Consider the following 27,532-nt stretch of genomic DNA (forward strand, 5'->3'; position numbering starts at 1 on the left):
ATATCAGCTTGGATTGGTTGGGCAATCCCTAGTTTCTTTAGAGACCATTAACATTTGTTTTATGTATTAGTATGTATAGGACAAGTGTCTGTGGTTAAATGACAAGCACTTTAAGAGTGGTTTCTTAAGAATAGTACCTTTTTATCCTTCATATCTGCTATTTACAGAAACACTTTGTTCTTAATCATAGAGGAATCCCATAAAGAAAAATATATTATGTTTGTGCTTTTAATTTGGAATTGTACAGGCACTGGAAAAAACATTTTATTAGGAGAAAGCAAAGTAATAATCTTCCTGGATTCAAAATAATGAAGAGCAGGGTTTAGATATATCTCCTCAACTTCATATGACCCCCAAATCCTAAAATATTGTTTACACAGTTTTCCTTTGCTCTAATTTTTGATACCAGATATCTGAAGTTTTTCCCATCCCTTTTGCTGAGGTTGGAATATTATTTCCTGTGATGATATATCTCAGCTCACTCCTAATTTTATCACCTACATCCATTCCCTCCATTAGACTTGATTTTACTCACCAGTGGCATTCAACTGAAATATCCTTGTGTGATATCAGGTACTGCTAAATGTTGAAATCAGAAAAATGGATTCCCATCCTCAGGGATATAAAAACCTGTTAAGAAAAACAGACATAAGGAATATAATTTTGAACTGATGGCTAATCTTGGTGAATTAAACATATCTATTTCTGTTCCCTCAAAACCCAACAAAAATGACCAGAAGGAGTAGGAAAAAGGTCATAAGTCCACAAATAGGATGAATAGGAAGTGACTAAGCAGCTCACAGAAAGTGTAAATCTGAATGATGGAGCTGGATGCCTGGCAAAAGGCTAGTTCCTTTTTGCAGAACTCAAATAAGCTCCAGGAGTTGGAAATGCCTCCAGTTGGATTTGTCACTGGACACCATGATGAGCTGCTTCTGTCTTAATAAGTTAATGAATAATAAATTAGGTGAAATCATGAAAAATAGTGAATTAAGATCTCAGCAGCCCTAGAGGGTAATCAATTCTAACTGGAACAAGACAATCCAGGGCTCCAGAAAAGCAAATGAAGCTGATCAATTATCCTATGAATCTGTAGACATTGAGAGATTTACATTTATGGTGGTATATTTGGGAATTAGTTCATTTTAGGTATATAGAAAACTAAGCATGTGAAATAGAGGCAGTTACTAACTCCAGGGAAAAGAAATCATTGCAAGAAGACACAATCATAGCATGCATAGTGATTTAGCCATTAATGATTTAAACACTATATATTGATGCAGCTGAAAATTACGATAAACTGTATGGGAAGAATGGGGGAAAGGAAGTGCTATGATGGAGATGTGTGATGGGATGAGGGGGGAGCATGTGGGAGTTAGTCCATTCATTGTCTTTAATAGTAAGTAGGGAGTTAGTTTTAAAAACCCCAAATTTTAAATAGTACTAATGCATTCATTTAGAAATATGAAAGTAAGCATAAATTAAGCAATGAAAATTTAAATGCTTACATCTAGAGAAAGGAAATTGGTTGGGACCAGGGGAAGGACTGAGGACCTCCATTAGATGAAATCCAAGGCACATTTTGTTGTTGTCTTTTCTCTCTGAATTACTTATTATTTCTAGGGCTGTACGCAAAAGCTTGTATAGTAAAGCTTGTATAATTACCAGGCTAACTGAAGGGAGAAATATAATAATAAAAACTACTCAATCTCTTGGAAGAGAGAAGATAAGAGAATGTAGAGCAGTTGCCAAAAAAAAAAAAAAGAATATTTCAGGAACGTTCATTTGGGAGTCAATTCTTTAATGCCCTTCTCCCTACCTTTTCTTTTTCCCATGTTGTTTGGAAGGTTTGAAGTTATTCCTGCCTCTGTTCTGCTTCTTCCTTAGATCCAGCACCCACCTCCTGTATATCGCCTGGGGCAGAACTGTAATTTTGCTTGTAAAACAGTTCTCAAATCTTGTCTCATGGTTAAACCACATTGTTGTGTGATAATTGGGTGAGGGAGAAAGGGACAAACTGACACAGCTGTTTCCAACATAATTTTAAAATTCAGTTACCTAAACAATTGCCCCAGGCTCTGCCCCACTCCCCTGTTATTGATAGTTCTTGACACCGAACTTGGACTCTTTGTGCATTTGCTCTTGTTTCTAAAGTCGTTTTCTTCTGGCTCGCTTCGGGGGTAGGGCGATTCTATTCCTTCTTCTCTGTCAAGAGTTATTGGTACTCTTCTCTGTGTTCCCAGTATTCCTGAGAATCACTCATCAGCTCATGATGCCTCCGACCTTTCTGTCATTTCATGCAATGTGAACTGGGAAAGAAGACTGACACTTCTCTTAGTTGAACATCTCGACCTCTTGTGAAATCACAAAACTCTCTGTGTGTGTGTGTGTGTGTAGCCTTCTGCTTCTGTGGCGCTGCATTTTCCTGCGACCTTCTGTAGCTCTCTTTCTATATTCCTCGGGGCAGCTCCAACTTCTGCTAACACTGATTTATCATCTCTCAAAGGGTTTGATCTTCTCTGCTGCCACCTGCAACCCTGGGTGACCTCATTCCTCTCTGTATGTGATAATTGCCTGGATTTACCTCCATAGCCCTGCTCTTACTCCATAGTTCTCACCAGTTATCCAACTCCTGTCAACCTTATTTGAAGGTCCTGACACAGTTAAAACTAAACAGGCTCAAAATTTTACTATTTATATCCATAATTCTGCCTCTGTCTACATCTATTAGTGAATAGTCCTATCACTCATTCAGTTCCCTAAACCAAAATCTGTGATCCTTTCCTGTTCTCTTCTTATCCTACACGTCCGTGCTACCTCAAAGCACTGCCATTTCTACTTCCTAAGCATCTTTAAACCCATGAGCTTCTCTCCTTTATTTGCATCAGTGGTGGTTCAGGTAATCATCGTCTGTTCCTTAGGTAACTGCAGCTTCGTGAGTCTAACTCTGTGACTTCAGTATTGTTTCCTCTCATTGTCTTTCTACATGGTAGCCAGTACAATATTTCTGAAATACATTTGTTTTTCATCTTGCGATTTATAATTCCAGAAGACTCCAGACAGTATAGTCTTCTGGATTAGGCAAAACTGAATTTCAGTCTCACCTACACCAAGTCCGTGAACATCTCTGAGCTTCAGTTTTCATCTTTGGAAACCAAAGTAGGCATATCTAAAGCATATGGCTTGGCACATACTAAACATCCTATCAATGTTAAATATAAATAAATTACATTCATTAACTTGAAGATTTTTTAAATAAATTCCCATTACTCAGGAGAAATTTCAAAGTCCTGAAGGTGATGTAAAACCCTGAATTATATGACCATTCTCAGTCTCTGCTCCTGTTCTGTTCTTCAGTGATTCGGAAGCTTTTTCAGTTTCTTGAATGCACCCTGATCTCTCTAGCTCTTCTCCAGGAATTCTCTGCGTATCCAAGGTTGGATTACTTGATCTTGACCCTCCTGTGAGTACTCTTAAACACTGTACTTTACCTTGCAGGGACCTGATTATCCTGGGTTATGATTGATATATTTCTTTGTCTGAATGCCTAGTTGTCAATAAGCTCCTTGGGGACAGGCACTGTCTCTATCATGTTTCATAATTTTATCTGTAGCAAGTAACACACTGCTTGGCTCATAGTAATTTCTCTTAAAAAATGTTGAATGAAAGAGATTGAGCATCACTCTACTTTCCTCCTCCATATAAAGTAAATACTGATTTAATATTACAAATGAAGAATCTTAGGGTCAGAGAAAGAATAAGGTCATGCAATAAATGATCAGAATTGGGTTTGACTTAGGCTCTTTCTATGATGCCAGCTTCCTCTTTGACTTAGAAAAGTGTCACATTAATTATAGCTATGCAATCACCTTGTTGTCATTTTACAGGCATTCATCTCTAATGTTGGAATTTCATGTAAATAATATATTTAAATTGTGTGTAGAATGGTAACACACAGCTCTCTAGGGAGATGACGGGAACATGTGAAATTGTAATAAGGGGCTTTTCAAATGATTTTTAAATGCCTTTAAATTAGTTTGTTTACATAAAAGCTTTGAGCAGAGTCAGACAGAGTAAATCCTCAATCACTTATATAACAGTAATAACCACTATTATTTTCCTGTAAAAGCCTGTATGAGGCAGTCACTGTGTGTTCAGCAAATTTTGTAATGGACTTCCACACCCATATTAGGGACACACAATCAGTGAGCACTTCTGACAGAGAAAAGGAACTAGCTGTGCATCTCAGAAATACTCAGAGCTGCCCTTGGGGTTTAGAAAAACTGCCAGGGGAGGAATGCAAACTTACACTGAGTGAGATGTGGAGGGGGTGCTGGTGATTGTATTGGGACTGAAGGCACGTGCCCAGAATCTCCAGCACTCCTGAGACACACAGCAGCCATCGCAGGCTTTCAGAAAGGTAGGTCCAGGTCATGCCTTCCGAGGCATTTGGGCTGGGGGCTTTCTCATCCACTGGTTGCAGGATCCCCAGGAGTGGAGTGAGAGAGGATGAGGTATTCTCTCTCCCACAGCTCAAGCTGGTATTCTTGGTTGGAATGGGTCAAGCACACCTTCTAATGTATGTTTAGGGGCTGTGGGGAGCAATGTTGCTGCAGAGGATGGGGGTAAGGACAGACTCCTAAAGGCTGATGCTGGATGCTGGATGGGGTTGTTCTAGTTGCTTTTTTTTTTTTCTGGAAGTCTCCAGGGTATCAGGATACTGAAAGCAGTATTTCACACTTTGCCTAATTATTTCATGTACTCTTGATGCCAATTCTTCCATGGTCTTTATTCTCTTTCTCTGAGATGTTATTTTTATAATTCAACATTAAAGGAAAGATCTACCACTTGCAGAATTTGGTGGAGATGTTGTAGAGCAAAGGCAGGCTGCCACGTCTGTGCATGGTCTGAGGTAGACTGTGGCCTGACCAAGCTCTCTGTCTTTGGAACCGTTCATGAGACATCCAAGGCATACACTGAAGCTGCTCATGAGGAAGTCTACTAATGAAAGAGACTTTGTAGATTCTTCACAGTCTTTGGATCAGAAAAGAATTTGAAGGCAGTTGTGCCCAATGCATTCTCTTCTTGAATGAGGCAAATAAAACCCAGAGAAGAGAAGTAACTACCCAGAATCCCACTGTTCAGTAGAAGAGCTATAGGTGTACAAGCCGGGATCCCTGATGCCTGGCCCGGGTTCCCGTTTCCACATTTCCATTGTCATCTTACAGCAGACCGTCCAAGTTCAGGCCTCCTTTTAGGTCTCTATTCTATTTTATAATTTGTCAGAGGAGAGAGAGCCTTTCAGACCAACCCCATCATGCTCCCTGCTTGGCAATTCTGACCTTCAATGGGGATGGTGATATAAACATAGGGAAGCAATGGGTTGATGGTGGTGCTGATCCACAGGAAATTGGAGCCAGCAGAAGAAAGGAGGGGAGTTTTCTAGGTTTCTTCACATCTGTAGCAGGAACAACAATAACAACGAAGACACTGAGGTTGTCAGTAGCCCAGTGCATGATGTCATAAATGATGTGACAAGCCTAGGGCTCAGTCCTCCCTGATCTGGAAGCAATGTCCCTTGTATCAACTCAACATTCTCTTTTGTTTCAGTTTCCTTGATATTTGAATATAGGGAAGTTGAGCCCTGGAGAGTAAACACAAATGTTTATCCTTTTTTTTTTTTTTTCTGTAAGTCTCCAGGGTATCAGGATGCTAAAATTTTTTTTTCTGTAAGTCTCCAGGGTATCAGGATTACTTTCAGTAGGGAATTTACTTTTCCTAGGTAATAAATACATGGATTTCTGTGGTGTGAACATATAAGGCAGTTATATGAATTTATAGCTAGAGTTCTTTAGAAAGACAGAGCATGAGCCCTGACTGATCAGGATCTGACATATGTCACCACAGAACTATGGAAAAGTTGTAAGAGTCATTTGAAAGTGATATTTGAACATAGTGTCTGCTCTGGGGAAGCTTACAGTCTTATTAAATAGAGGAAGAACTCTCAGGTGTGTTTGATAAGACAGAACCTACATTTTCTAAATCCTTAGTCTGAAGGTATATCTGAGAGATCAATGCAGAGGTTTCTTTGCATTAAAGAGAAGTAAACTAATACATGCATTCAGTTGGACTAAAAGAATCATCAGTAGTGAACTTTTACAACACTTTGGGCCTCTATGATGCAAGGGCGAAATAATATAGGATTTTTTTTCTTTTCTCTTCCAGTTTTATTAAAAAATGACTGACATACATCACTGTACAAGCTTAAGGCATACAGCCTGATGGTTCGACTTCTATATATTGTGAAACGATCACAATTGTCTCAGCTCACATCCATCTTCTCATATAGATACAATAAAAAGAAAAAGAGAAGGGAAAGAAAGTATAGTGATAGATTGTTTATTTGGGATATTTCATGTTCCTTAATGTAAGCATTTATTGCTATGAATTTCTCTCTTAGAACTGCTTTTGCTGCATCCCACAAGTCCTGGTATGTTGCATTTCCATTTTTCTTTGTCTCAGAAACTTTTTTATTTACCCTTTAATAACCAGAAGGACTTACCTTTTTATTTTTATTTTTTGATTCACTGGTTGTTCAGGATGGTGTTGTTTAATTTCCACATGTTCATGAATTTTCCAGTTTTCCTTTTGCTACTTGCTTTCTAGTTTCATGCCATTGTTGTCAGAGAAGATACTCCATATGATTTCAATCTTCTTGAATATTGCAAAGATTTATTCTGTGGCCTAGCATATGGTCTATCCTGGAAAATGTTCCAAGTGTGCTTAAAAATGTTTATTCTGCTGTTGTCAGATAGACAACACCTAAATGTTAGGTTCATTTGGTCTGTGGTGTTCAAATCCCCTGTTGCCTTATTGATTCTCTGGATGATCAATCTTTTGTTATAATGGTGATTTGAGTCCCCAACTATTTTTGTATTACTGTTCATTTCTCCTTTTAATACTCTCAGTTTTTGCTTTATGTATTTAGGTGCTCCAATATTGGTTTTATAAATATTTACAACTGTTATATCTTCTTGATTTATTGAATCATTATCATTGTATAATAACTTCTACCTTTATCATTATATAATGACCATCTTTGTTTCCTTTTACCAATTTAGTTTATAGTTTATTTTGTCTGATATAAAGATAGCTACCCCTGATATTTTGTGGTTATCATTTGCTTGAAATTTCCATCCCTTCACTCTCTAAGGCTAAAGTGAGTCTCTTATAGGCAGCATATTATTGGGTGTTTTATTCATCCATTGAGCCAATCTATGTCTCTAATTGGATAATTTAATACATTTATATTTAAATTCATTACTGGTAGGTGAGTCTTTCTGGTTATTTTGTAGATCAGTTGTTCCTTGTTTCTTCTCCTGCTGTCCTTTATTGTGTTTTGATGTTTTTTGGTATCAGTATAGTTAGACTTCCTTATCATATTCTTTTGTGTAATTATTACAGAATTTCCCCCTTGTGGTTACCATTAGGCTTACATAAAATATCTTAAAATTACAACATCCTATTTTAAAGAGACAACAAAATAACTTCAGTAAAATTGGTAAACTACACTTTTACTTCTCCCTGCACATTTTTAATACTGTGTAACTAATAACAGATTATTGTATTTATGGTTATTTTTACCATTCTCTTTTGAACTTTCAGAGTTATGAGTTATGCACCACTATTACTACATTGCAGAATTGAATTATGACTACATATTTACCTTTACCAGTGAGATTTATGTACCTTTTTATGGTTCTATAATGTTAATTATCATTCTTTTCCTTTCACTCCAAGGACTGTCATTAGCATTTTTTATAAGGTGGGTCTGGTGGTAATGAATTCCCTCAGCTTTTGTTTGTTCAGAGAAGTCTTTATCCCACCTTCATTTCTGAAAGACAGCTTCACCAGGTATAGAATTTTCAGTTGACAGTTATTCTCTTCCAATATTTTGAATATATCATCCCATTCTTTCCTGACCTGAGAAGTTTCTTTTGAGAAATCTGTTACTAGTCTTGTGGGGCTTTCCTTATATGTAACTTCTCTCTTTTCTCTTGCTGCTCTAAAAATTCTTTCTTTGTCGTTGACTTTTAACAATTTAATTACAGTATGTATCAGTACAGCCCTATTCAGGCTCCACCTTTTTGGGATCCGTTGGGCTTTATGGACCCAGACGCCCATTTCTGTCCCCAGACTTGAGAAGTTTTCAGCCTTTATTGCTTTAAATATGTTTTCTGTCCCTTTCCCATTCTCTTCTCCTTCTGGAATTATCATTATGTGAATATTGTTTCTTTTCATTGTGTCTTATAGTTCTCATAGGCTTTCTTCATTGTTTTTTCATTCTTTTTTCTTTTTGCTCCTCCAACTGGGTAATTTAAATGTCTTATCTTCTAGGTCACTGATTCTTTCTTCTCATGGTTGAGTCTACTTTTGAAGTTCTTACTGAATTCTTCAATTTCAGTATTGTATTTTTCAACTCTGGGATTTATGCTTTGTTTTGTTTTGTTTTGATGGTTCCTGTTTCCTTGTTGAGCTTCTCATTTTGTTCATGCATTGTTTTCCTAATTTCATTTGATTGTCTGTGTTTTCTTGTAGTTCACTAAACTTCCTTCAGAAGATTATTCTCAATTCTTGGCCTGAGGGTTCATAGATTTTCATTTCTTTAGGGTCAGTTATTGGAGCTCTATTAGTTTTCTTTGGTGGTATCATATTTACCTGATTTTCATGATCCTTGATTCCTTACATTGGTATCTGTGCAGTTCAGTAAATGGGGCTCCTCTTCCTGACTTTACAGGTTTTCTTAGGCACAGATAGTTCTTTACCAGTCAGCTCAGTTTGCATTTCTGGGTGTGTCTTCTGGTAATGTCCTTGGGGAAGTGGGGCTTCTATTATTGCCTATTTTTTGGTCAAGGGAACTGTTTGAGTGTTGAGGATGGGGTTGGGGGAAAAGGGCTTGCCCCTGGTTGGGAACAGTGGTTATGACTGATGGTTTGGTTCTCTACCTAAGTGAGGCTGTAGGATGGGATCTTCAGTTGCCTGGATTCTCTGGTCAGACTTGCTGGATGGAGAAGACTGGGTACTATATTCATTAGTAAATGGGGCTATGAATTAGCTTCCCCTCCCTGGCAGGGCAAGAAGATATGACCCAGCCCCTGTACAGGGTCCCCTTGGGGCAAGACAGAATAAGGATCCCACAGCACAACCCACAATGCTTGGGGGTCCTGGTTGTCCCCCCAGAGTTTCCTTTCCCACTGGAGGAACTGAGGCTCAGGGAGACTTCTCCACGGTGCTGTGCTGTCCTGGGGGAGGGGCAGTGTGGCCGACACATGGCCACTTCTCTTACCTTTGTGATGCAGTCTGTCTCATCCTCAGAGGCGCAGGATGTGCTTCAGCTTCACCCCTATGTTCTGGGATTCTCTCAGGGGTGCCTTGTTCGTGATTAGTTGTTATTTCATCTTGTGAAAGGGAGCAAAGTCAGGAACAATCTACGTCCCCTTCAGGGTCACATCCAGCCCCAGGCTAACTGACATTTCTGAAGGCCCTCCTTGCCGTCATAGGTTGAGTAAGCATGTGTGGGGTGTAAAGGAGGGAGTTGTGTCAGAGACTGCAATACGGTCAGTATATGACAAGATCAAATCCCAGGATGTTTGCTGCTGACTGCGGGAGAGGTGGAACATTCTTGGCAATGCATTCAACATGTGCAAATGCCCCCATATAGGAATGAAATTGCTCTGGAAGTATTAAAAAATCTCAAATGTATTTTTGGCTTCAAAATTTTAAAAAAAGAGATTTAAGGTAAGATAAATGTGAGCTGAAGTAACAGAGTTCATCCTATCAACTACACTAACTGTTTTAACTTTATAAGGGTACTAGAATGCCAAGGAAGGATTTTAAAAAGAAGGTGGCAGAATTTTTTATGCATCTTAATATGATCATTCTCTCTGCAAAGTGGGGAATGAACTGGACATGAGGGGTTACAGGTAGTTGCAGGAGGACATTAAGAGGCTATGAAAATATTCCTGATAAAAATAGGATGACAGGTTGGTCTGAGTAGGTGGAAAAAGTGCCCAGAATTTGAAAATGATTATGAAGGATCAGAAGACGTAGTAGGTAAGAGAAGACATGGATGACAAAGGACCAGGTTTTTTAAAATATGGACAACTGAGCTAATTGGTGGGTCTTCCATTAAGAGAAAAACACAAAACTCCCGTAGACCTCTTATGGTTCTTGCTCTGTACTAGGAACTAATTGTGAGACTCTGAAATAATCTCCTCTACATACTTTTCATTGCACTGCATTAATTTTTGCAAGAAAGCTGTTGAGGAAGGCTGGGTATCTTCTGTTTAGGTCTTCTAATGTTTGAAGTGAAACTCCTCCCTATTCCTCTCTGGGACAAGTTACTAAACAAAGACCAAATTATGGATTTATTATAATAACTTCAAATTAAGCTCAGATGGGCAGAACTCTCAGAAGAAACTGGATTAGAGGATATGGGTTAGATTGAAGGCCAAAAAGAAGCTACCTATCTTTCTCTAAATAAAGATCTTGTGTTCTGATCAGAGGATGCTCAAGCATATAAATAGTCTGAATATACCTCCTACTCAACAATATATAATAAGTAACCTACCTTCAAGCCCAGTTATTATCCAAAAAGACTGCAAAAGACAGAGGAGAGTCTCCTGGCCTGCCTCTATGTAGTCTTGAATGTGGCTTATTGCGTGAGAGCAGGAAATAGAGGAAAACCTGGTCTTTCCGTCCAATCTGAGACAAACTGTGAATGAGAAGAAGGCTCAACTGCTGATCCACGGCACAGTGAATGTCATGCTCTAACCAAGCATTTAAGCCCTTCTCCTTTTGCCTCTCTACCTCCCTCAAGACAGGAGCAAATTGGAGCTGGAGGATGCCAGGATGTTCTTGAGTGGCAGCAGGAAGTGTTAGAGGAAGTTTATGTTTTATACATAAAGCCAAAAAAATAGGTAAATAGCAGTAATAATAATAATAATAATAGTTAATATATATTTGGTATTTATTATGTGAAATGCACTGGTTTAAATGCAGTGTCTCATTAAATTCCCACAAGAGTTAGGCATAATTATTTACGTTATAAAACTATAGAAACACAAGATTAACTCAACTTGTGTAGAGAGTGGTAGAGCTGGAATTTAAAGCTGGGTGGTGTAACTCCAGAGCCCCTTCACTTAAGATGATCCACTATACTAGTCTTATGAATGGAAGAACTATTTTGTTTGCACATTTATGCAATCATCAGTTGATGGACATTTGGTTTGTTTCCATCTTTTGGCTATTATGGATAATGCTGCTAAGAAAATGCATATACAAGTTTTGTGTGAACCTGTTTTGACTTATTTTGGGTATATACCTGACAGTGTAATTGCTGGGTCATATGGTAAGTCTATTTTTAACATTTTGAAGTACTGCCAAACTCATTTCCAAAGTGGCTGCACCAATTTATAATCTTAACATTAATATTTGAGACTTCCAATTTCTCTACATCCTCACTACTACTTGAATACTTGATTGTGGTATCAAGGTAGAACTGGCCTCATACAGTAAATTGGGAAGCATCCTTCCTTTTCAAGTGTTTTGAGTAGTTTTTGAAGAACTATTATTATTTCTTTTTAAAATGCTTTAAAGAATTTGTCAGTGAAACCATATGGTCCTGAGATTTTCTTTGTGGGAATTTTTAAAATTCTTATTTTAATTTCTTGTAATAGAGCTATAACATTCATATTTCTTCTTGCACAGTTTCACTGTCAGGGTCTCTATAGGAATTCGATTATTTCATCTAAGTTATCTAATTTATTGGCATACGGCTGTCCATAATGTTCCCCTGTAATCCTTTTATTTCTGCAAGGTTGTTGGTTATGTTCCCTTTTTCATTCCTGATTTTAGTAATTTCTTTGTGCAATTTTTTCTTGTTCAGTCTAGCTCAAGTTTTTCTAATAGTGTTGGTCTTTTCAAAGACTACCCCACCCCAAGGGTTCACTGTCATTGTGGCTGTTGTCATTGCTGGTTTGTTTGTTTAGTGACCCTTGATCTCTTCTGTGAAGTCTGTATTCTTTATATAATCTGTGAGCCATTAAAGTTTCTTGATTACCTTAGTAGCTAACTTATGATTTAACAGATATCTTTAAGAGCCCTGAAATAGTAAGTGTCCTATCCTTCCTGTTAGGCTGTGTGTGTGTGTGTGTGTGTGTGTGTGTGTGTGTGTGTGTGCGCATGCATGGGTGCATGTGCATGCATGTGCAAACATGTATGCATTCACATTGGGGCAACTTCAATTCTCCAGTAATTTGCAACTCTTAGCCTTTCCTTCTTGCTTGCAGAGCCTCAAGATAAGCCATAGTAGAGGAATTAGGGACTTCTCAGGTCAAGGTCATACACACATGCACACAACCCTGGGCATGTCCATGCACACAATCCTATATGTGTGTACAGCCTTCTAGATTCCCAGGGCAGTATCAGGAATTTTTCACAGCTCCCTGCACAAATCTCTTTTCTTTTAAGTTTTTTTTAAAATCCAGCTTTGTCTTTGCCCTAACTACTATTACTACCTCAGGAAGCTGTGAATTAAATAGCTTCTGATGATTATTTTTCACAAAAACCTTGGGGTTAGGATTTTCTCACGAAATGAATCTTGATTCAGATCAAATAAAGACAAGCTCTAGAAGTGGGGTTTTCCAGATGGTTGCAAATAGTGACCGTATCTGAGAATGGGGACTTTTAGGGATTTCCAATCCTGTCCTAACCCTCTTCACAGGCTGTTAGGTGGCTGGTTTTTACAGATGCCGTGTTTCCAAGGCTCCTGGGTTTTAGTGCTACCACATAGTTGGGAGTGGGAAGTAAGAATAGGACAAGTTAAAATATGACAAAGCTCAAGAACGACAATAGGGAGAATCAATGTAACCAAGAGTTGGTTTTTTTGAAAAGATCAACACAATTGACAAACCCGTAGCTAGATTAACAAAGGCATTAAGATAGAAGACTCAAATACCTAAAATTAGAAATGAATGAGAGGACATTGCTACCAATTTTACAGAAGCAATAAAAGAATCAGAGTACTATGAATCATTGTATTCCAAAAGAAGTAGATAACTGAAATTAAATGGACAATTCCTAGAAACACACATCTCCCTAGACTGAATCATAAAGAAATAGAAAATCTGAAGAGACCTGTAGCTAGTAAGAGATGGAATGAATAATTTAAAACTTCCCAACTAAGAAATGCCAAGGACCAGATAGCTTCACTGGTTAAACCTACTAAACATTGAAAGAATAAACACCAATACTTATTAAACTCTTCTAAAATTCTAGAGGAAGGAACACCTTCTAAGTCACTCTATGAGGCTAGCAGTACCCTAATACCAAAGCCAGATAAAGACATTGCAAGAAAACTACAGACCACTATCCCTTGTAATTATTAATTAAAATATTCTCACCAAAGTCCTATCAAACAAATTCAACAGCATATTAACAGGATTATATACTATGATCAAGTGGGACTTACATCTTGAATGCAAAGATAGTCCAACAAATAAAAGTGGATCAGTATAATATATCACATTAACAAAAGATCTAAACATAGCACATGGTCTTCCCAACTGATGCAGGAAAAGTATTTGACAAAATTTTACATCCTTTTATGATAAAAGCATTCAGAAAACTAGAAATAGGAGTAAATTACCTCAACACAATACAGGACACAAATAAAAAATCCACACTCAACATCGTACCTAGTGGTGAAAGAATGAAAGCTTTTCCTCTAAGATCTGAAACAATACAAGTCTGCCTGCTTTTGCCACTTAGGTTCAACATAGAAATGCCTGGTCAGAGCAGTAAGCCAGGAAAAAGAAAGAAAAGCCTTCCAAATTAGGAAGAAGGAATAAAATTATCCCCTGTCACAGGTAACACGCTTTAATATGTAGGAAACCCTAAAGATTCCACACACAAAAATTCTGTTAGAACTGATAAATGAATTCAGCAAAATTGCAGGATACAAAAATCAACACACAAAAAAATAGAAATACCATTTGATCCAGTAACTCCACTCCTAGGGATTTACCTGAAAAAAACAAAACCCCTGATTCGAAAAGATATTTGCACCCTATTACTATTATTACTGCACTGTTTACAATAGCCAAAATATGGAAGCAACCTGTGCCCATCAATAGATGAATGGATAAAGAGGATGTGGTACATATACACAATGGAATATTATTCAGCCATAAAAAGAAAAGAAATCTTACCATTTGCAACAATATGGATGGCTCTAGAGGGTATTATGCTCAGTGAAATAAGCCAGGCAGAGAAATACCAAATGATTTCAATTATCTGTGGAACATAAAACAAAGCAAAACAGAAGGAACAAAACCACAGTACCTTACAGACACTGAGAAGTTGATTAGTGGTAACCAAGGGAGGGGAGTGGGCGGAGGCAGGGGAAGGAGGAGGAGGACTGTTAAACCACTGTGATGTACATGTGATAAAATAAAAATAAAAAATAAGTTGTGTATCTGTACACTAATAATGAACAATTTGAAAAGGAAATTAATAAAATAATTCCATTTAAAAAAACATCAAACAAGTAAAATATTTGGGCATAAACGTAACCAAAGATGTAAGACTTGTACATTGAAAACTACAAAATATTGCTGAAAGAAATTGAAGAGCACACAAATAAAGGGAAAGACACTGTGTTCATGAACTGGAAGATTTAACTGCTGTTAAGATGTAAGTATTGAATAGATTCAGTGCCATACCTATCAAAATCCCAATGATTTTGTTTTTGGAGAAAGAGAAAAACCCATCCTAAATTCATATGGAATCTCAAGGGAATCTGAATAGCCCAAACAATCTTGAAAAATAACATAGTTGGAGGTCTCACTTTTCCTGATTTAAAAACTAACTACAAGTCTATGGTCATCAAAACAGTGTGGTGGCAACATAAAAGTAGAAAAGTAGACATATAGACCAATGGAATCAAATAGCCAGAAATAAACACTCATATAGTGTATGTGGTCAAATGATATTCAACAAGGGTACCAAGACTATTAAATGGGGAAAAAACAAATTTGTCTTTTTTAAATTAAATATAGTTGATATACAATATTAATATTCATTGAAGATATACAACGTAGTGATTGACACATACATTACTAAATGTTCACCATGATAGGCATAGTCAGCATCTGTCAGCATACAAAGGTATTACACTATTATTGGCTATATTGCCTATGCTGCACTTTCATCCCCATGACTAATTTATTTTATAATTGGAAGTTTGTACCTCTTTATCACCTTCATCTATTTCACCATCCATCACCACCCCCGCCACTGGAAACCACCAGTCTGTGTTTGTGTGTTTATGAGTCTATTTCTGTTTGGTGTGTTTGCTTGTTTTGTTTCTTAGATTCCACATTTAAGTGAGATCATGCGGTGTTTGTCTTTGCTGACTTGTTTCACCTAGCATAGTACTTTCTAGGTCCATAACTGTTGGGAGACCTGGATATCCATATGCAAAGAAATGAAGCTAGACTAGACACTTCATCACACCATATATCAATCCAAAATGGATCAAAGACCTAATTGTAAGAGCTAAATTATAAAACTGTTAGGAGAAAACATAGATTGAAAGCTTCATAACATTGAATTTGGCAATGATTTTTTGGAAGTGACGCCAAAAGCACAGACAGCAGCAAAATTGTACTTTATCAATTTTGACTTTTCACCAATTTAAGACTTTTGTGCATTAAAAGGAGACTTTCAACAAAGAGAAAAGGCAAACGGCCGAGTGGAGAAAATATTTGCAAATCACATACCTGATGAAGGACTGATCTCCAGAATATATAAAGAACTCAAAAACAACAACCACAAAAAGCCTGCAAAAAACTGATTCAAAAGTGAACAAGTACTTGAATAGACATTTCTCCAAAGAAGGTGCACAAATGGCCAGTAATCACGTGAAAAGATGCTCAGCATCATTAGTCATTAGGGAAACTTCAAACAAAACCACAATGGGATACCACTTCACAATCACCTGTATGGCTTTTCTCAAAAAGAGAAGACAGATGGAATTTTGGCAAGAACTCATGCACTGCTGGTGGGAAAGTAAAATAGTGTGGCCACTGTGGAAAATGTCACGGTGATTCCTTAAAAAATGAATCTTAGAATTACCACATGGTAATATGACTCCGCAATTCCACTTCTGAATATGTACCCTAAAAAAGTGAAAGCAGGGACTTGAACAGATAACTGTATACCCATGTACACAGCAGTATTATTCACAACTAAAAGGTGGATGCAACCTAAGTGTTCATGGACAGATGACTGGGTAAAATAGTATGTGGTTTATATATATAATGGAATATTAGCCTTTAAAAGACATTTTGGCCATGGCTACAACATGGTGAGATAAGCCATCACCAAAGAACAAATACTGCATGACTCCACTTACATGAGGTTCCTTGAGTGGTTAAGTTCTCAGACAGAGAAAGTAGAATGGTGGTTTGCCAGAGGCTGGGAGGAGGTGGAAATGGGGAGTTAATGTTTAATGGGGACAGCGTTTCAGCTAAAGAAGTTGAAAAAGTCTTGGAGATGGTTGGTGGTAATGGCTTCACATCGGTGAATGTATTTAAAACTGCTGAACACTAAAAAATGTTTAAAGTGGTAAATTGTATGTTGTGGATATTTTACCACAAAAAAATGACAAAGCACAATATGCTTCCTGAGATTCAGCCACTTGGATTGTTGCAAGATCTTGATTAATGTCTCGAGTTTCTGAAAACGTTGGTTTTGACCATTTTCCAGTGTCATCATTGCTCCTCAAGAGGAGTGGATTTTGAGCTGTCCTCACTTGGCAATTCTGGAGTGCCCTTTGCCATATTTTTGCTTTCTGTCTAACTCATTTTTCTGCTTTTCCATCTCCTTTCTTGCCTTTTTAGTTGATGGGTTACATTGACTTTTTATTACCAGTTCATTTTCTCATAACATTTTCTTCTTTTTACCAAAAAAATTGCACAATTCACTACTTACCTTTATTGGTAATCATTGATCTTTTCATTCTTACTAGAAATCTAAAGTTACCTTCTCCCATCACCCAAATTGCACAAGGACATTTGAAGAGCAGTTATCATCCCAAACCTAAATTTTGCTTACTGGGGATCCAGTATTTTATATTATCCTTATGTTTAATCTACTAAATTAGTTATTTTTGTTCTTATTTTTGTACAAGCCATATGTGTACATGCAAGTTTCCAGTTTCTTTACTCATCATTCCCTCTTTATCATTGAACATCCTTCTAGGCTTCACATTCCTTATTTTTGAAGCGCATCACTGAAAGTTCTATCTAGTGAATGTGTACACTGGTAGCACTGTTGGGTGTATATTTATCTGAAAATGTCTTCATTTCAGTCTTGTTCTTGAAGCACAGTTACATTCTAGGTCTGTGGTTGTTTTCTTTCAGGCCTTTGAAAAATACTTTCCTATGGTTTTCTGGCTTTCATTGTTATCAGTCTAATTGACATTACTTTGCATGTAATCTGACTTTTCTGTTTTACTACTTTTAAGATCACCTTTGGTCTTTGCTATCTTGCAAAGTTACTATAATGTGTTTGAACGTAAATTTTTTAGGTACACTGCTTGGTGTATATGACTTGTGTCTGTGCATTTATGTATTTCATCAGTTAAGGAAAATATGTAGTTATTATTATTTCAAATGTCAGTTTTGCCAATCCTCCATTTTTTATCTTTCTAGTACTCTAATTATACATATTCTAGAACTTTTCATTCTTTACTTCTAATCTTGTAGCCTCTATTCTGTTATGATCATTTCCTTGTCTGTCTACATGGCTTCTGGGTGGTTTCTTTAGATTTATATTCTAGTTCACTAATTTTCTTTCCAGTTGTTCCTTGATATTTAACACATTGATGAAGTTTTTTAAGATGTCAACATTATCTTTCTTCACATTTGAGATTTATCTTGTTACTTTTTCACTTTATCTGTGCTTTCTTACTTTTGTGATTCCCCTTTTATTTGAATATTTCATCTTTATTTATTATATATTCTGTATTTCATTCTAATATCTGAGGCACTTGAGGTTTCTCATGACTAAATCTCATGGTATCTCGGTTTTGTGCATTTGGAAATGTTTGACTATGACGGTATGTATTCAGATGATCCTAATCTGTGGGATTTCTTGGAGTCTAACATCAAGAATGCTTGCTTCTGCAGACTCACAGACTCCAAAAAGGGACTAGTGGTTACCAAAAGGAAGGGGTGGTGGAGGGCAGGTGGGGAGGGAGGGAGAAGGGGATTGTGAGGTATCATGATTGGTGCACATGGTATGTGTGGGGTCATGGGGAAGACAATATAGCTCAGAGAAGACAAATAGGCACTCTGTGACATCTTACTACACTGATGGACAGTGACTGCAATGAAGTTGGGGGGGGGACTAGATAATAAGGGTGAATGTAATAACCACATTGTTTTTCTTGTGAAACCTTCATAACAGTGTATGTCAATGATATCTTAATAAAAATAAAAAGAATGCTTGCTTCCTTGTGAACTCTAGTATAAGACTTATTCAGAAACAAATGGCTTTCTACAAAAAATGGCTTTTTTATGTGATTTCTCTTTTATTTCCACCTTTTACTTAACAGAACTATACTTGTCCAAGAAAGTTATAGCCAACTGGTGCATTTATTCTTAGAATTGTAAGCAATAATATGTTTTATACCTAAGCAATAATATGTGTTTTATACCTTTGATAGACTTAACAAAGATAAGTACTCTGAAATCTGCAGCCATAGTGTCCCATTTCTTTGATATTCTTTCTTCATTTCCCCCAAATTCATATCTCTCTGCAGTCTTCATTGTGTTTGACAGTCCACTCACCTGAATTATGGGGGTATTAGTTGTTTCCCAGTTTTGAAATGGAATTCAATTTTCTTTCTCCAAATTGCTTTTGGAAATTTTCTCGGACAGAAGAAAAAGCCTTGACTTTTGGATTTCATCTTCTTATTTATTTCCTGATCTTAATTATTCTAATCTTGCTCACATTATGTTTTCCTTATGAATTATTAATATTATTTTTGTCTTCTTATTAAAAAAATTTTTACTTTACTATTTTGTGATTTGCTCTTCTGTGCTTTTCATTTTTCATTTTACTGCTTCCTGTAGCTTTGAAAGTAGATGTTACTAAAGTTAATGTTTTAAATGATTAATCTTTTATTTTCACTTGGACTTTTTTTCCTCTGTCTCTGAAATTGACCCATTTTTTCCTCCTGATTTCCATCAGTTTTATTGCTAGATAACAATAGTGTAGTTCCTTTGGCCTACCAAATATAGATACAGGTTAATAATCCTTTCCAGAGAAATCTGAATTATTTTCCTGTACATAGAAAACGTGCACTACTAGAACATTCATTTATCCTGTGCTACCAAAAAAGGGGCACACATCTCCAAACTCTGGACTTTTACAGAGCCCCAGTGAAGCATAAATGGAATCAGAAATGACTGTGGCTTTGCAGAGTCTTAAGTTTCACTTTCCTCAAAATTGTGGATGTAAGCCATGCAACATCTGAATATGGATTCAAATGAATAGATAAGAATGTTTATGTGGCTTAAACCTGTTTCCACATAACCTGATTGGGGTATCTCTGTTGAGGAAAGAAAATGGCATTAAGAGTATTATGCTTGTGCTTCAAGTCTCAGAAAAATAATTTTACATGTCCTTGCTCTGCATTGATGAGTCAGGATTTACAACCTTTTACTGGAACAGGAGATTTAAATTCTCAGTGCCAGGGATAGGACTTAGAATCATAAATCACATGAATTCCATAAAGTCCAGAATTGATAGGATAAAATCCAAGAGAACCTATATTGTATTAATAAAGATGAACTTGGGGAAGGTTTCCAGCTCTGAGAATGTAACTGTGCTCTGATTAGAAAAAAGGGCTATAAAATTCTTAACAATAAGTTGAAATTCAGTTGATTCTGGCTGGTTTATTACTGTGGCAAAAGTTATCCTTCAAGGAGAAAATGGCTGTAATCAAGGGATCATGCAGCACTAGGGATAGAGGTGAAATCTGAGTGCAGACTTCATATATGAACTTGAAGACATTTCCCTAATTTGAGGAGCCCAATACCTTCACCTCTGTTCTATCCATGTTACCCTCTCTTCAGTCCTTTCTAGCGTCTTGATGTCACATGACATTTCTCTCCCCCTCCTGCCATCTCGGTCTCTAGCTCTTTCTCTCCTTCACGTGTCTCTTGTTCCACTTTCCTGGCTGGCCTAGGCAATATAATTACATTTTGTGAAGATGTTCGAATACCTGTTGTAATAAAGGAAGGAAATAGATCAGAGGTTGTCATTTCCAGGACCTCATCCTAAATTACATTTCTTATTGTAGCACCTTTTCTGCTGCCATGACAACCCTGGGAGGAATGGAAGAGACCATAGCAGGGGCTGGCCCTGGTGGGTACCAGCAGGGGCAGCCTGTTCTTCTGAACTCCTATCTGTGGAAGGGGCTGCTGGAGAAGTTCTTGAAGGGGGAGCCCAAAGTCCTTGGGGTAAGTCCGTCGCGGATCTGGCGGAAGACCAGTTGCATTGTAAATCCACTACTTACCAGACCTAATGCCAAATACTTTGTTCCACCAGCCTCATAATACACAGTCCGGCCCTCAGGGCATCCGTATTTGATGTTCAGGCCCTGTCGCTTGAAAAATGATACAATATTCTATCACATAATGTTTCTGATTTAGTTGTATTTAAAATATAGTGGCTTCAGATCTGTCCTTGGGCTGTGGGTCATCCATGGTAACTGTGTTCAACTTCAGCGTGGCAGAGCAGCTCAAGAAAAGGCAATGTGAGTCCCCACAACAGACCTTCTGACAGCTGATGGCCCCACAGTTACTGTCTCTCTCCAGAGAAGTTTCTTAGCTGACTCCTCAGAGAATGAAAATTCTTCTCTTCTCTGTGCCTTTCTGTCTTTATAGGTTTTTCTGATATCCCCACCTGGAGTCTCAGGTGGGTGAGCCTAACAGAAAGGGAAAGTTTAAAGAAAAACGGGTTAATGCACGTCAAAGGGCAATGAATATAAAGGTTTCTCTCTAGCTTAAACTTTAAACCAATGGGACAAAGTCATTATGACACTTGGATCCTTTTAAATGCCAGGGGGTGAACTGTTCTCCATCTCCTATTTTTAGAACCCTGTGCTCACTCATGTCTGTTGCCTCAGACCCCAAGAAAATGTCATATTTCTCTTCTCTTTTTCTTACCCTGTGCATACTTTCTTTCTGTCAGAGTACTTCTCCCTGCTAGAATAATTGCTGTCTAATTTCTGGATCACTCCTCTCTGAGCATGTGCAGAGGAGAATATCAGTTGTGGGAGGAGTAGTATCATAGGTGTCAATAAAACACCTCTGGGTAGGTCTTGGGACACTGTTTTTCCCTTGAAATTACTGGGGCAATGGGGATTGATATCCCCAGAAAAAAAATTTAGTACGTCAGTATATCCATAGTTCCTTACATGAAAGAGAAGTAATAAGAGAATATCAGGAAGACCATCTGACTATTGCAAGAGATGAATAATGAAGATGACTTAGTGGTTGGGAAGGTGACGGCTTGGGCACCCTCTTTGGGTAGATAATCTGCTTTTCTCTTCATTATTCCCAGGTCGTGCAGGTCCTGACTGCCCTGATGAACCTCAGCTTGGGGATAATAATGATGAGTGCCATTTTGCCATTTTACGAACAACATACATTTTATGTAGTACCCTTTTCAACAAATGTGGGGTACACACTTTGGGGGTCAGTGATGGTGAGTAGGATGTCTTCTGATATGGTGGGAGACAGCATAACATATAAAATATAGCTGTTAATATACTGAGCTTTGGAATCATAGCCTAACCCTATTTTATAGTTCTGTCAATTTCAGAAAGTTATCCAACCTTCTGGTGACTCCATTTTATCATATTTAAATGGGAATAATATAAAACTCACAGAAAGCTAGGCAGATTAAATATTTAACTTGTATCAGTTAGGATATATTATAGCATATATATATAACAAAAGCATATGTATATATAGCATATAACAAAAGACCCAAACCAGAATAGATAATACATTGAAAGCATTGATTATTTTATAACAGGAACCCAGTCTCCTGGGTTGGTTAATTCAGGAGTGCTAGGACCTCACAGAGGGTGGCTGACATACTGTATCAGACTTGCCGATACATCTCAGTGCTCCTAAATGTTTTGTATGCATTAATGTTTTATGTTCCCAAGCCAGCTATGGACAAAAGTAATGGATTTTCCATTGTTGGCTTGGACTGATCAAATTCCCCTCTGTGGCTGGAAAGAGTTCACTGAAGCTCAGAGGAGGCTGAACAAAATGAGGATTTTGTCAACAAGGAAGAAGAGACATGGCGGGTATGCAGGCAATTCATAGCCAGCTATCAAACCTTAGAAAATAGTTTTGTTTAACAAAGGATCCTGCTATTAGATAAATTTTGTTTGACAAGTTTAATAACTTAGAACCATAACTATAATTACAATTAAAATTTAAGAAAGTTAAAAAAAATTTCCCCCAACGCAAAATGCAAGAGTTTCTCTGCAAACTGAGAATGTAAATAGAGTCTACAGTATTGTTCTACCTACTGACAAGAGAGGAATACATTTATAAACTGGGTATATGTTAGAATCAGGGAGCCCATTCAAGTGTTATAGGGTTTCCATTTATCTACAGAGTTGAGAATGAGATAGTTTAGAGGTTTTTTTTAATAGAGTTGGCTGTTTGTTCCCCCTTGCCTGTTTATGGAGTAAGTACCAGATTTCAAGAACAGAAATTCTGTTCTATTTCTGGACCGTTATATAATGTGTTATATATTCCATAATACCAGGTCAGTAATAACATCTATTAAACCCTTACTGTGATCTGGGCACTCCGCTAACAGCTTTGTATGTGCAGCTCCATTTCAATCATCACAAACTTATAAAAAAAGGGTTTATCACAGTCCTCGTTTTATGGATGAAGAAACTGGGACTTAGACTAAGGAAATTGCCCAAGATCACACAATGATGTGGTACAGGAATCAGGGCCAAAGCAAGATCAGCTTAATTCCAATATTACATACTTGTAACCACTCTAGCTTTCAGTTTCCCCTTTCATTTCCTTTTCAAGATCACTTTGGAAACCAGTTTTCATAATGTAGGCCTTCTACACAAGTTCAATAACTTACCGGGAACTGTAGGAGGAGTGTGTTTGTCAATTAATGTATCACCCAAACTATCGTAGGTACCCCACTGGGTCAGGCTTTGCTTTAGTTGGCGGGATATGTTTTGCTTCCTAACTTATTCTTTCAACCTTTTTTCCAAACCTCACTTGTGAAATGCCTCCTTTTCTCTCCATACAGTACAAAAACCAGTACCAAGAACCAATCACAGGTTTCTTTTTTTTTTTTTTTGGCAATTTAGTCTCCTGTACAGTGACACGTCCTTCATCAGAATCCTATAAAATTATCCCCACCCACGTTAGAATATTCCTTCAAGTTTTCTTTTTCATACTTTTGGAACATTGTAGAGTTTTAGTCATATATATCATTCACATTGTTTTTCTCTCTCAGAAACTTCATATATTTTTTGCTATGGTAAATGAATCTCTCCTATTAAATTCTATCTTCAAACACAAACACACACACCTGTTAATAATCTGTATATACAATAGCTGTACACAGTGTTGTTCCCATGTGTCTTACTGAATTTTCTTAAAGCTTATAGTACTTTTTAGTTGATATTCTTAGATGTTTGCAGTATAACATGTTCATATTTAAATAATTTGAAACATTTGCTTCAAATGCTTTTTTAAATATAATTATTTTGGTTAATATACTAAGAATAGTAATACATAATACTCTACAACTTTATCTTGATTTTGACTTTAAGGAGATGGCCCTAGAGTTTCCCCATTGTACATGATTAAGACTTTTAGACTGAGGCAAGAATTGTAGCATGTTATGGAAAATGCAGCTCTTCATATTTTATTAATAATGTTTAAGTCAATAATTAAATTCAATTCAATGTATTGAATTCAATTCAATGTATTGCATTCTATTAAATGTCTTATCAAGGTTGTAAATATGAGCGGTTAGCATCTAAATTTTCTCCTTAAATACAGTAATTTATAAATTATAATAATATTTCAATATTAGAAAATCTGATCATTTGAAGAAATACCCTACATGTTCATGATTCATTCATATAATATGATGGATGACTTTCTCTGCTATATTTTTCCCAGAGGTGAATTTAATCATATCTGTCTCAGTATCCAGTAATTTTTTTGAAGAACTGTATCAAACTGTTTTATTAGATCAGTCTTTTTTGGTATTAAGGTACAATTTTTGAAACTTCTGAAATCAAATATTGAAAGTAAACCCAGAAACTCAAATGGTTAGATAGTGTAAGGCAGGGAGTCCAGTTGAATTGGCTCTAGCATTTTAGCTAAGTGGAAAAAAATTATCCAATTTATGGAGTCAAGTAAAATAGTCTATTCTAATCATCATCGAATATGGAATTAAAAATTTTTCTTTGCTACAATTTTATTTACAAGTTTCATCAGTCATTTAAATGAAAATCATGTTTAGTTTCTTTTCTCTTGTAATATCTTATTAAATTTTGGTACTCTATTAGAGTTACTTCATCTGACAGGCAGAGGATTTTATTTCAATGCCCTCAAACAGTTTAAATGCCATTGCAGTTAGACATTTGTTTGAAAGGCTTAATAAGTCCTCCTGTGAATCCATCTGGTAGAGTTTCTATGTTGTTGCGGGAAGAGGGGACAATTATGTACAATCCTTTAGGTTTCTGGCAATATACTTGGTCTGTTTAATGTATTTATCACATTTATGGGTAATTTTGGTAAATCATGACTTCAAATATTTGGTTTAAGTTTTTAACCTGCATTTCCCCTCTTGTTTACTAGTTTATTATTTCAGGGTCCTTGTCAATTGCAGCAGGAACTAGAACTACAAAAGGTCTGGTAAGCTTTATTTCCTTTTTTTGCTTATTTGTTTGTTTTTTCCAAAAGAAGAAAGATTAACCAAGTATGCATTCTGCCGAGTAGAAAACAGATCTTGTTTATTTTGAAAAAGTCAGGAGAGGTTGTTAAGTTTTACCTAGTTGAATGGGTCTTTTGAAAATTGTAATAAAAAGTTAGCTGATAATAGAATTACTGACATGACAATGAATAGTTTGGGAAGGTAGTTGCTAAGAGAATCTTTGTGAAAATATGGAGAATTCCTGAGGAGAAATGTTGAATGAAATTGGTCAAACCCTGCCTGTAGCTTGTGAGCCAGTCCATGACAATGGCATCAGGTGTTGATTTATTGACTTACTAATTAAAATATGCATATCAACTGTATGCAGAGAGGATTTTGATTCAGTTTAACAGTGAAAAAATTCACAATAAGGCTATAGAAGAAGGAGAAAATTTAAAACGTAACTTTCATGCCAATATGTCCTTCATAAGGCCAACAAAAGGCAATAGCCGGTATCTCAACAATGTTTTTCCTGTCTAGAGACCATATTTGGGTTTTTTTGCTTGAATGATATGGAGTATGATCAATAGGGCTTTTCCCAATCCACCTTCCATCTGTCTCCCTAGCATCTCCTCCAGCTATAACCACTAACATCTACCCTGTGCTACAGCCACACCAAACCTCTCATACTTAGGTGAGGAATTTTAGTTATAAGAAGCTTCTGCAACTGAAGCAGGGGATGGTAGGGGATGAGCACAGGACCATCCAGCTTAAGGCTGAAGTGTATTGAAAGCCCTGCTAAGGAGATGGGAGTTTATCTCATGTGCCCATGGGGGTCATCTGATGGATTTCGGCTTTGGAATAAGAGGATCATCTTTGTCTTTTGGCTGGAGATTAGGGTTGAAATTTATAGGAAAGAGACAATTTAGGAGATAATTGCAACAATCAAGAGAGAGAAGGACTGCATGGGGCAAGAAGCAGAGGGTATAAAGTGATTGATGGAGATATATCTGCGAATGTGTTTGGATTACCCAGTTGATGTTCATCCCTTTCTAGGTCCGAGGTAGCCTTGGATTAAACATCCTCAGCTCTGTCTTCTCTGCACTTGGAATCATACTCACTGCAGTCAGCATCGATACATCTCCATACTATTACTTTCACTGTCGCTCTTATGAGCAGTTGGACAGTTGTCCCATGGTCGCATCAATTTTAATAGTGAGTCCTTCTTTTTATGGGTTTCTGGGGTGGAAGCAAGTTACAGGAGCCTTAGCTCTGGCAAAAGTAGCAATCAGTATTCCCAAATTGATGAATCACTCTGGGAAGTTCAAAGTGATTGAGAAATAGTGCCCACATCTCATCTCTCTCTGCTCCTCTTCTATATGTGATTTGGGAAAGTGAGAAGAAAGCTCACAGTTGTAGAACACCTAATGTTGTACTTTCTAACAGTATGCTAAGCATTTTGCATAATTTTTCCTGTTTAATTTCAAACCACCAATAAGTATACTGTTTTCCGATCTAAATGTAGAGCCCAGATATTAGTCTCAATATGTCCCCAGGGCCCCCTGATGGAGCCTGATGGAGTTAACTGGTTCTCTAATAGCAAAGTAAAATTGTCTTGAAGATTATCCATCAAGCGGTGAATACACGTAACCCAGTATCCCTCCCAACATCTCCGAATGTTTTTGCAAGTTTAAGCATTTTGGCCTCAACACCCAAGGCCTGGCAAATTTGCCATCTATATTCAGTATTTTACTACTTTTCTGTACCACTTTCCCTCATCTAGGTGTTACCCTAATTGCTTTAGTCTTCAAATTTTCTCTTCTACAAGATTTTGTAGGCCATAAAACTTCCTGAAGTTTTGGGCCACCAGGTAAGTGCAGGGAGGGAGGGTTCCTGAAGTACAGCATACTAGACGAAAATGCAATTCAATTATTATTATTATTAAATGCAATTCAAAGTATTCGCCATTCTCAATACCACAGAATTTTCTATCGTCTCCCATCCATGTGACCTTCTGGCCTTTAACTGTGCTACTTACTTCTTTCTCCCATTGTTTCCTTTCCTCTCCTAAATTTGGAAACTCAGCATCTTCCTAACTTATTTTGCAGATCCATTACATCTCTTTCTCTTCATTCCCAGCTAATCCTAGGTAAATCTAGAATGGTATATATTTGCACCAAAACACCCCATGGAGTGTCTTTGCTAAACTCATTTACTGCCCTTGAGATTTCTAATAGTTTTTAGAGTATGCAATTTTATTTCTTGAAACTTACTCAAAAGAAGAAAGAGAACTTAAAATTTTCCAAGGTCACACAGTGAGAAATTGGCAAAAGCAAGATTAGATCCTGTAACTCTCTGCCTCTAATTCCCTACTTTTTAATATTGTTCGATTGATCATCCTGAAGAGGAATCTTTTAGTTTCCAAAGTTCTCTCCACTCACAGACTTGAAGGGCACAGTGATGGAGATAA

General features: G+C 37.1%; 1 protein-coding gene across 2 annotated transcripts in view; it reads left to right on the plus strand.

Annotated features, from left to right (window-relative positions):
* Window positions 1–4,210: 4,210 nt before the first annotated feature.
* The window catches only part of MS4A4A (membrane spanning 4-domains A4A), a 28,137-nt gene continuing 4,815 nt past the window's right edge, over window positions 4,211–27,532 (plus strand). The window contains exons 1-5 of one of the 2 annotated variants that reach the window (XM_036917232.2): window positions 4,214–4,420; window positions 20,435–20,594; window positions 21,700–21,843; window positions 25,008–25,064; window positions 26,119–26,277. In XM_036917232.2, coding sequence (XP_036773127.2) covers window positions 20,451–20,594; window positions 21,700–21,843; window positions 25,008–25,064; window positions 26,119–26,277 — 504 coding nt within the window. In that variant the 5' untranslated portion in view covers window positions 4,214–4,420; window positions 20,435–20,450. Of the gene's footprint in view, window positions 4,421–20,434; window positions 20,595–21,699; window positions 21,844–25,007; window positions 25,065–26,118; window positions 26,278–27,532 lie in introns of both variants that reach the window. The other variant, XM_036917233.2, reaches the window with a different exon arrangement.

This window comes from Manis pentadactyla, chromosome 9 (assembly GCF_030020395.1).
Source record: "Manis pentadactyla isolate mManPen7 chromosome 9, mManPen7.hap1, whole genome shotgun sequence".
In the NCBI taxonomy this organism is placed as follows: domain Eukaryota; kingdom Metazoa; phylum Chordata; class Mammalia; order Pholidota; family Manidae; genus Manis; species Manis pentadactyla.